General features: G+C 37.6%; 1 protein-coding gene across 1 annotated transcript in view; it reads right to left on the reverse strand.

Annotated features, from left to right (window-relative positions):
* The window catches only part of PLPPR1 (phospholipid phosphatase related 1), a 115,477-nt gene extending 106,195 nt beyond the window's left edge, over window positions 1-9,282 (reverse strand). Inside the window, exon 1 of the mRNA XM_035016198.1 lies at window positions 9,195-9,282. Coding sequence (XP_034872089.1) covers window positions 9,195-9,257 — 63 coding nt within the window. The 5' untranslated portion in view covers window positions 9,258-9,282. The remainder of the gene's footprint in view (window positions 1-9,194) is intronic.
* Between the last annotated feature and the right edge of the window lie 772 nt (window positions 9,283-10,054).

Raw genomic sequence — 10,054 nt, forward strand, 5'->3', positions numbered from 1 at the left:
AAGCTTTCCTTTTTCACCATTCACAATTTTAATGGTAAATCATCTTGCAGCAAAATCTGTCACATCCATGATTATTTCTGTAGCATAGATTAATAGTGTGCTTTTGGGGGTCATAAGGGGAATACAAAGCCTTAACGATTTGGTGCATGGTGCCAAGCTGCTCTCCCTACAGACTGCTAATTTATACTTCCTGCTCCTGTAAGTGAACATTCCTATAAATTATATTTTTATATGCTGTGAGATAGGATCACCTCACATTGTGATCTAAGTCAAACCACTGTAAGTCAGGGACCGTCTGTAATAGTCTTCAAGCTCTGAAAGAATGGCAGATTGTAGGAATGGAAATTCACATTCCAACATTACTGCATTTTTGAATCCTGGCCTTTGAACTTATCAGATAGTACTATGTTAGTTCTCCACTGTAGAAAGTTCACTTCTTCTGTGTGACTATGAGACCAATCATTATGTCTACATAGATGCAGTGGAAGGAACATAAGGTAAATTTATGTTAAATTAAAATCCCAACTTTAACACCTATTGGCAGTGTGGCCTTGAGCAAGCCAATTAAGTTCTCTGTACCTCAGTTTCTTCATTTGAAATTTAAAATGTGAAGACATATTCCTATTGCATAGGGTCGATATTATCCTATTGATATTTTTCAGTACTCCAGTTCTATAATAAAATACCATGCAAATGTCAAATATGGTATATTTAATGGTGTCATACCAGTATTTTCAGACTTAAAAAAACCTGAAATCTGTATAACTTAGATCCTGAGATATATGCAGAGAGTTAGAATGCTGACAAGAGCAAAGTGGCTCTCATTCTGACCGCATCCCTGCCCTATTCAAAATTCTTTCATGGTATTTTACAGTTACTAGCATTACCATTTTTAGATTACCAACGAGACTGCACATCTTTTCTTACACTTATTAGAGATTTGTATTTTCCCCCAGGGTCGGGTTGGGTATTTTACTATCTTGAAAGAGCAGGTGAGTGAAGGAGAAGGAAAACAGGTGGAGAGTATGGTGGGAGTGATTTAAGAAAGAGGGGACTGGAAAGGTCCCAGGCTCAGTTCTTAGTCCTTCCCTTGGAGTCCAACCATCTGATTCCCCCAGAACCATATTTCCTCCTGTCTTGATCTTTTGTCCTCCAGGACCAGATCTAGTTTCTTAGTCCTAACTTCTCTTCCCCGATGGTAATTTATTTTAATGGGGCCCTTGATCCCCAAACATCCAACTTGAAGAGACTCAATGCTGAAGAACCAAGGAACCCTCACACTCAGTTGGAAGAGCACCTGAGGACAAATATGAAGGATGATGGCAACCATATCTTCTTTTTAAAATCAACACTGGTATTTTGATACTGTGAAAAACAACAGATACCTAAATGTTGTCATTGTCCTTTTGCTCCATATGGCAAACACTAGTCAAAGTGGGGATTACATAAGAAAAGGCACAGGAAAGTACTTTATAACTTACTGTCATTGTAATTTAAAAGACCAACAGATTTTTCATTGCTTTGTTTGAAACCATATCCAATAATATCTTAATATATGTTCTAAAAACATTATCCCCTTAAGGCCAGCAATGCTGAGTATCTGGAGATTAAATTGCCACATTAAACTCTCTAAGGGTCAGGGTTTTGGTGTCTGTGTGTGTGTGTGTGTGGTTAGTTCTATTTTTCATCTCTGTTGGTTTTGTATGTGCTTTATATTAGATAGGAGCTTTTACTTTTAATTATTTTTATGCTACTCTTTCTTAACCACTTACTACTCGGCAAGTACTTTCAGGTGCATTACCTCATTTATTTCTCAAATAAATGCCCAAGAGGAAGCTTTTTAGTTTTTTGTTTTGTTTTGTTTTTTGTTTTCATTTCACAGATGAAGCAACTGAGGTCCAAAGAAGCTATCCAAGGCTATAGCAGCAGTAAATGGCAAAGCTGAGATACAAACTCACTGCCTTTCATATCAACTTACTTTCTCTTTGTACCCTACCTGTGCCTAAGGATAAGATTTTGATACTTTCTCTTTGGCAAGTTCTAGATGTGACTTAAATACAAAAATCTTTGTTGCAATCTGAGTCTTGGGAGCAAGGGGGTCAGATCTGCTAAACCTTAGCACCTGCAAGTAAAGAGCAGAAGGCAAGGCCAAGACGCACTGTTACGTTCGAGGCACACAAAATAGAAGAGGCCTAGAAACAGCACTCATTGTCCCGAAATGATAATAAGCAATGCCTTCACTTCTGGCCCCAGAGAAGAAAGACACTCAGAACCATCAAGTTCTTGCAGAACTTCATGAGATTATTTATCTTCAGGCTGGCATTTGTAACAATCACCTGGTAGGTTCCAGCTGAGAAAAATGAGTTGTCAAAAACAGGCAATAAAAACCGCAAGTACAAGCAACCGTCAAAATGATAAAACTGTCACATCTATACATATCAAGCAACAATTGCATTTATTATGTCCAAACTCCTGGTACTTAATATTATCTGCCAAGGAAGCTAAGCTCCATTTAGAGTTTTGCTGTTAGCATGAATATATTTGAAAGAGACTTGACTGTTTGAGTTATTCATGATTTTACAGAGAATGCAATGAAACTGTCTTGAGAAGATCCACTGGCATTGGAAAGATTTGTCAAGAGGGATATCTCAGTCCCAAAATATCTCCATATTTTGAAAAAATACGCTAGTATTGATTGGGGGCGGGGCATGAGAGATCTTAGCGCAGGTCTTTATTTTTAGGGAAAAAAATCATACTTCTATCATCAATTTGAGTGTGTTTTCCCTTCAGAGAAATTCTCTTTTGTTGATCCTCAAGCGGGAGAGGTGTTGCTGAAATGAGAGAGAGAAAAGGGAAGCGAAGGAAAGCAGGAAGACAGGAGAGGGGATCTGAAATATATTGAGAGACCAAGGGAGAGGAGGAGGGAAGGAATGAGGAAGGTGGGAAAGAAAAAAAAAGGACTAAGGATGAAAAATGCACACAGAGAATATTTGATTATTTTGATCACTATTTTTACTTTCTTAGCTAATGTTTTTATTTATTTATTTGACAGAGAGAGACCGCAAGAGAGGGAACACAAGCAGGGGCAGTGGGAGAGGGAGAAGCAGGCCTCCCGCTGAGCAAGTTTGTGGTAAGTACCTTTATCCTCACCACAAATTCATATTATTGGTTTCAAGGGGTAAAAATGACAATGTGAAAGTAAATGTCCCCATGTTCACTTAAAAGTTATTAATTTCCTGCTGCCTCTTTCTTCAGCTTTAGTCTAGTTCAGCATTTGCTGTTTCTCACTCGCTCCAGTAGAACCAGATCCGACAAGAGCTGAAAGCTGTGGGTTAGAAATATTGTCGTGGACCATCTTGGAATTTTAGGGATTCTGGATTTCACTCTCATTAGTGATAGAAAAGTTAATATTCTTGCCCTTAAAAATCACTATTCACTTGTCAGAGGCTCTCCATTTAAGAGGCTCTGGTCAGCATGGCAAGTACACTTTTAGGGTGAGCAGACACAGGGAGATGTCCAAAAGAGATGTTTTTCTGAATATCTAACACTCGAGCGCTTGGTTTCTGGAAGCACCTGTGTTGCCCATTATAGATCATGCTTCTCAATGCACTCTGTCGCCGTCCCACTGCTGATCCCCTCCCTTTCAGCCCATTACCTTCTACATGTACTCTCTTCATCTACAAGCTCTGTTCTCTCTCCAGTGACATCTTAGTTCCTCTTTTGGTAACATCCAGGGATTACTCAGAGCAATGCTCTCCTGTCTTGTTACCACCATGAGACCTTTTGTGCCATATGCTGCTTGGTCAGAGCACTTCTCTACTTCGGTTCAGCCTTCTGGGTGGGTCCCAGGCAGCCTCCTCCTTGGTCATCACTTTCAAATTTTTAGGGGCTGCCTGGTATCTACTCACCTCACCAACTGCCACAAGTAAAACATCCCCCAGTTAAAATGTATGTTCACATACTTAAAATATTGCCAAGAAAATGTACATTGGTGCTCCACTGAGGATACTAAGTGGCTCTCATTTCCACCCTCCATCCCTCACACACATGTCAAGTGTTGGCCCAGCAATCCTGGCTTCAGGAAATACTTGATGAGATTCAAGTTACAGAAGACAGGTTAGCATGCAGAGTAGGCAAAAAGGGCAAAACACACAATGCCTTTGAGGGGGAATAGGTACTGAAAAAAATAGGTGTTTAATGAATGTACACATTCATGGAACAAAGAACAAGAAAACATTCCACTGAGAACATCTACAAGCAAGAGCTTGCCTGTATTTTTCTCATTTTCATTCATAAATGAGCTGAATCAAAAAGGGTCCTGAAAACAAGAGTGGTAACCCAAAAAACTGATGATACAGTGGACCTGGATGGGAATAGAGAAAGGGGTACATGTCCGACTCAGTGACAAGGTTTGGGCTTTCATGTCCATGGGGACTGGGTGTGAGGACTGGAGTGTAAAAGCTGGCATTCCTGAACCTTGCTTTTCACTCAGGGAAAGAATGTTCTTTATAAATCCACCTACTGGCATAGGAAGACTACAAGGAAGGTGAACTTTGGCTAATTATACTTTGGTATTGTTAGGTTTGGGTTCTGAATAGAGAAACCTAAACCCAAGAAACAGACATGCAAAACCCCTCCCAAGAGATACTCTTAAAATCTAAAGCCCACATGAATCCTACAGAAGAAGCAGGTTCTGCTAAACAATGAGCTAAAAAAAAAAATCACAAAAATAAATAAGGAAACGATCCACCACGAACTAGAGATGGCAGATACAACATACAGGAGGATTAGAATACCAGTAATTTCAGAAAACAGAAAAATCTGAAAGAATATAAAAATGGTAAGCAGGGGGACACTATAAAAATAGGCAGATTTCTGCACACAGAACTTCTAGAAGTTAAAAAACAAGATGGGTTAAGAGACATGGAATACAGAAAGAAGATCCAACATATTGAATAGAGAAAGAGAACAGAGAGGATGGAGGAGCGAGGATATTTGCAGATGTGATGCCTGAGATTTTTACAGAATTGGTACAAACACGACTTTTCATACACAAGACAAAATAAGTCCTAGGCAGTATAAAGTTCACACCTAGACATATCCAAAATTACAGACCACCAAAGGGAAGAGAAAAATGTCAAAGTCACTGGAGAGAAATGTGGATGACGTATCAAGAACAGTAATAAGAGAAGAGTCTTCACAGAGGGAAATGGATTAACACTACGGAAGTTCTGAGGGTGGAGAACAAACTATTCAATCCAGAATTCACCTTTCCAGATTAATTATAATATAAAGACAATTTCAGATAAATACTACAGATGTTTACAATTCACTAGACCCATGCTGAAAGTTCCATGAGGAAATTAAACCCAGAAGGAAGGAGAGGAATAAAAGGAGGAATGGTGAGCAAAGAAAATGAATATGTGGGTAAATTCAAAGGAGCCAGGACTGAAAGATTAGTGAAAAAAAATTAAGGAAGATATAAAAATCAAGAATGACACCCAAGATCTCAAAGTGACTTAAGAACATCATAGTTTAAGAGAAGCAAAGAGCTATTGGTTAATCTTATTGTTTGTTATGTTTATATATTTAAAAGAAGAGTAAGCTTTAAAAGAATAGGAGTCAGAGAAAGACAAATACCATATGATTTTACTTATAAGTCATAATAATCAGAAAAGAAGAAATAAATCTATTAATTACAGATGATAGAACTATCTGAAAAAAAATCTAAGAAATATACAGATACACTCCTAAAACAAAGAGTTTAACAAAGTTTCATCAAGGAAACAGATATGAAAGTGCCAAAATTGTTCTTATACTGAAGCCAACAACTGGAAAATGTAATCATGCCCCAGCAATTCCACTGCTAGGTGTCAATCCAAGGGAAGCTCTTGCACACGTGGACATGGAGACTGAAAAAAGGACATTTTCTGCAAAAGAAAGTTGCAAGAGTAAAATAAGTGTTAAGAAAACAAAAAATCAGGCAAACTGTCCCTCACTGGTGTATTCACACAATGAGATAAAATGCAACAATTTAAAAGGAATGGATTGCCAATCTGGGTAAATTTCAGAAACATAATGCTGAATGAAAAGGCAAACTGCAAAAGAAAAGTTCAATATGGTATCATTTATGTAAAATCTAAGATATTAATTATGAATATGTGGACATGTAGGAAGAATATGAAAATATGAATGAGAATCATGCAGGGGAATAAAGCCTCCAACTTCACAGACACAGATCCTTCCAGGTCCAGGACAGGAGGGCTTCCACCATATTTGTAATATTTTATTTTCCTTGAAAAAATATTTGAAGCATCTATGGCAAAATTTTAAGATTTGGTTTTGATGGTGGGTGCAGAGGTGTCTGTTATATTTTCTCTGTTTGAATTATTTCATAATTAAGAAGCAATAGTAAAAAGATATTCATTGATCAAATTGATATTTTAACCAAGTTATTTTTGACCAAGTTTTTGGATATCCTTGTTATAATACCTGGCATAATATAGGTAAACAGTAAGTGTTTTTGTTTTGTGTTGTTCCTCCATCCCCAACTGGATCTTACTCAAAGTTTTGTTGCCCAATCTCAGAAGAAATATTTAAAAATTTCTTTCTTAATTAAAAAAGTTTGGGGGTGCCTGGGTGGCTCAGTTAGGTGTCCGACTCTTGATTTCGGCTCAGGTCATTATCTCAGCATGGTGAGATCAAGCCCAGCCTCAGGCTCCCCACTGGGTGTGGAGCCTGCTTTGGATTCTCTCTCTCCCTTTCCCTCTGCCCTTCCCCACCCATTTTTTTCTCTCTCTCTTTTTTTTTTTACCGTTTGACCCCCTTCACCTATTATTCCCACCCCCGCCAACCAATAATCTGTTCTCTGTATCTATGAACTTAGGTGGTTTTTTTTCCTTTAATTCCACATATAAGGGAGATTGTACAGTATTTGTCTTCTCTGACTTATTTCACTTAGCATAATGCCCTTAAATTCCGTCCATATGGTCATATATTGCAAGATTTCATTCCTTATGACTGAATAATATTCCATTGTGTGTCCACTCCACAATTTCTCTATCCATTCATCCATGAATGGACACTTGAGTTGTTACCATATCCTGGCTGTTGTAAACAATGCTGCAATGAATACTGCAGTGTTTGACAGATGAAATACAGCAGAATCATGAAAGCCACCTTGAAATATACCTCCTCCCCTCTCAATTTCTAGTTTATTTTACTATACTTCCTCTTTTTCCTTCTCTTGCCTGTTTCTGAGAGAAGTCACTGATGTACCTTTTTTTCTTTAATGTTTTAATTTAAATTCCAGTTAGTTAACAGACAGTGCAATATTAGGGAGTGCACTTGTGATGAGCACCAGGTGTTGTAAGTGTTGAATCATTAAATTGTACACCTGATGTACCTTAAGCTTCCATGCAAAATAAGAATGACAATACAACAAGAAAAAGAATAAACTATCTTTCCTCTCCCAGATTTTTAGATTTATATTTATGTTTGTGCCAGGTTAAGGCAGAGAAAGACTGATTTATGTCTCTTTCTGCTTGCTCTGCCAGTCAGCTCATCGTTCATACATTAGAGGACTGAAAATCGTCGGCGATATACCTTCCAGCAATAAATTAAACCTCTTACTTTGAGGTTTGGTTCCTGTTTGATTTTTAGGAAAATTTAAAATAAAATTGCTACCAGGAAGATAAAGATAATGACAGATGACTTATTCTCTAATTTCGCCCAGCTTACTTTACAAATTATTTTTCTTACAACAAAAGAAAAAGGATTTTAACATTGAAAGACAGACATGGTGCCACAGCCTTCTCCCCTCTTCCCCAAGAGCAACATGAGAAAGGACTCTTTCCCCCTCATTATACTTTCAATATGAACAATTGTAACTAGAACCCATGATATACATAAGGTATAGTCATTGTCTGAATGGAGTTATTCTTGGCCTTGGAAGCAAGAATAAAGGAAGTTAAAGGAAGGGTATTAGGTACAACAAGTTAAGGAAGAGTATTAAGAAATATGTTTCTGTTGAGAGATGAGTTCTTTGTTTACCCTTTCAGAGATTCAATATAGCTTGGGTCTGTAAGTATCTTGACTTATATTAACATCTCTGTCCCAAGTTAATGTCCTATTTCCACCTAATTCTGCAATACAAACAGGTTCACAAATATCACCAGAAAATAAATCAAGTAATATTTGTACATCTAAAGTACCAAGGGATTTCTGTAAAGTGAAACTCAAGGATCAGCCAAACATATTTGGCCAAAAATCAGAACAGTCAAAATTACCCAACAGACTATATCAATAGCTAAGTTTACTTCAAGAGGTAGAAGATAAAATATTGTACTGATTCATAGGAGGTGTTTAAACACACCGGTACTGAAAGCACATTTTTACTAATATAATTAGTGGTTTAATCTCAAGTGTTGACTGTTTTCACATAGGTAATTAAGTGGATCAACATGCATGTTCCTTCCACACTCAGCCAAAAAGATCCCATAAGAATATGCTACAGCTGGTCCTTGGACATCTTATTTTGAGACAACCTGGAGTAGCTAGCTTTTTCTTTTTTTGCATCAGATCATTCTAGACTTCCTAAAATCTCCATGCTCTTGTCTCCTCTACAGCAAACATTATAGAGAGTGAGGTACAGTGGGGAAGGGGTGTAAGGAGTTTAACCAAGAAGATGCTGGAGAAGTGTTTGTTGGTACAAACTTGGAGCAACTCAACAAAATCATTCATGACCAAAAGAAATTGCATGTTACACAAGCTCTCAATACCCCACTAAAGAAAAATGCCCAGTGGAAATAGTCAATTTTAAGATTTCTTTTTCTTTATTTGGGCTGCAAGGCAAAAGTCCATCAACTAACATCATCTCTAAACCAACTAATTTGTTGATTCCTGAAAAATGATATTTATTTAAAAAAAGATCTAATTAAAATGCTGCATTCATAGTTTATACATTCAAGTCACCACTGAAAATAAAAAATATAATAAAACACAATTATTTTGTACCCCATAGATGAACCTTCTCATTCTATGGCTTCCCATTCAAGGAACATTTTGCATAATTTATTCTTTACCAGTATCTATGCTATCAAAATTTGTCAAATAACTTTACAACATAATCCAAGTTCTCAGCATCAAAACTACTATTATTCCAATTTGTCCATAAAGGCAAAAAATACACATACCTCAACAAATATAAAACATGGGATGATGGAATAACTTCGTTGAGTGTTGTTTCCTACAGCCATTTCTTACACCATGTAGTGAGGCTGCACCGTCTCCAACTGTCTCCAGGCTGAAATAGAGATAGGTAACATGGTGTAAGAACCACATGTTAAGCAGTCCCTTGGGTCTTTATGTAAAAATATCAGCTGCCCTCCAGATAAACAAGCTGAGGACAAACAATGTAAATAGTGATCTGGAGTACAGTCAAGTCAGAGTAGTCATCACTCTAGGGAAAAGAAATATAAATACTAGCATGAACAGTCTTAGAGTCTAAAGGACAGGTAGAGAGCCCCCATGCACAAAGCTACAGGGGACAGAATTCTAATCGCATGGAACTGCATGGTGCTTTATCCCAGGAGACTGCCCTCATGCCACAAAAGGCAGTTTCTGCTACAACACATTTGTTGTCCATCCTGCATGGATCTCCTCGGTCTGCGCCTGATTCTTTTGTTTGTTTTGTTTGTTTCTGCCCTTGCCTCTGCCTTTGGAGCTGACATTTAGTATTGAGGCACTAATCCCTGACTTCTTTCCCTGCCTACTCTTCGCCCTTGCTCCCTTGACTACATGGCTATTAACTATTTTGGATTAATACATCACTGATCCCTCTCACTGAGTTCCCTCAGGTGTGTGTGTGTGTGTGTGTGTGTGTCCCAAACACAAAACATTGACACCATAATAAAATCTCTTATTTTACAATAATGGAGTAGCTAGGCAACAGCAGATTATTTTAAGTATTTGTTAGAATAGCTGTCTGACTTTGAACCAAAAATATTCCTGCATTAGATTTTAAGAAGAATCAAAATCAACCAAACAACCAAGC

Source organism: Mirounga leonina, unplaced genomic scaffold (assembly GCF_011800145.1).
Source record: "Mirounga leonina isolate KUSES-001 unplaced genomic scaffold, KU_Mleo_1.0 Mir_170, whole genome shotgun sequence".
Taxonomy (NCBI): Eukaryota; Metazoa; Chordata; class Mammalia; order Carnivora; family Phocidae; genus Mirounga; species Mirounga leonina.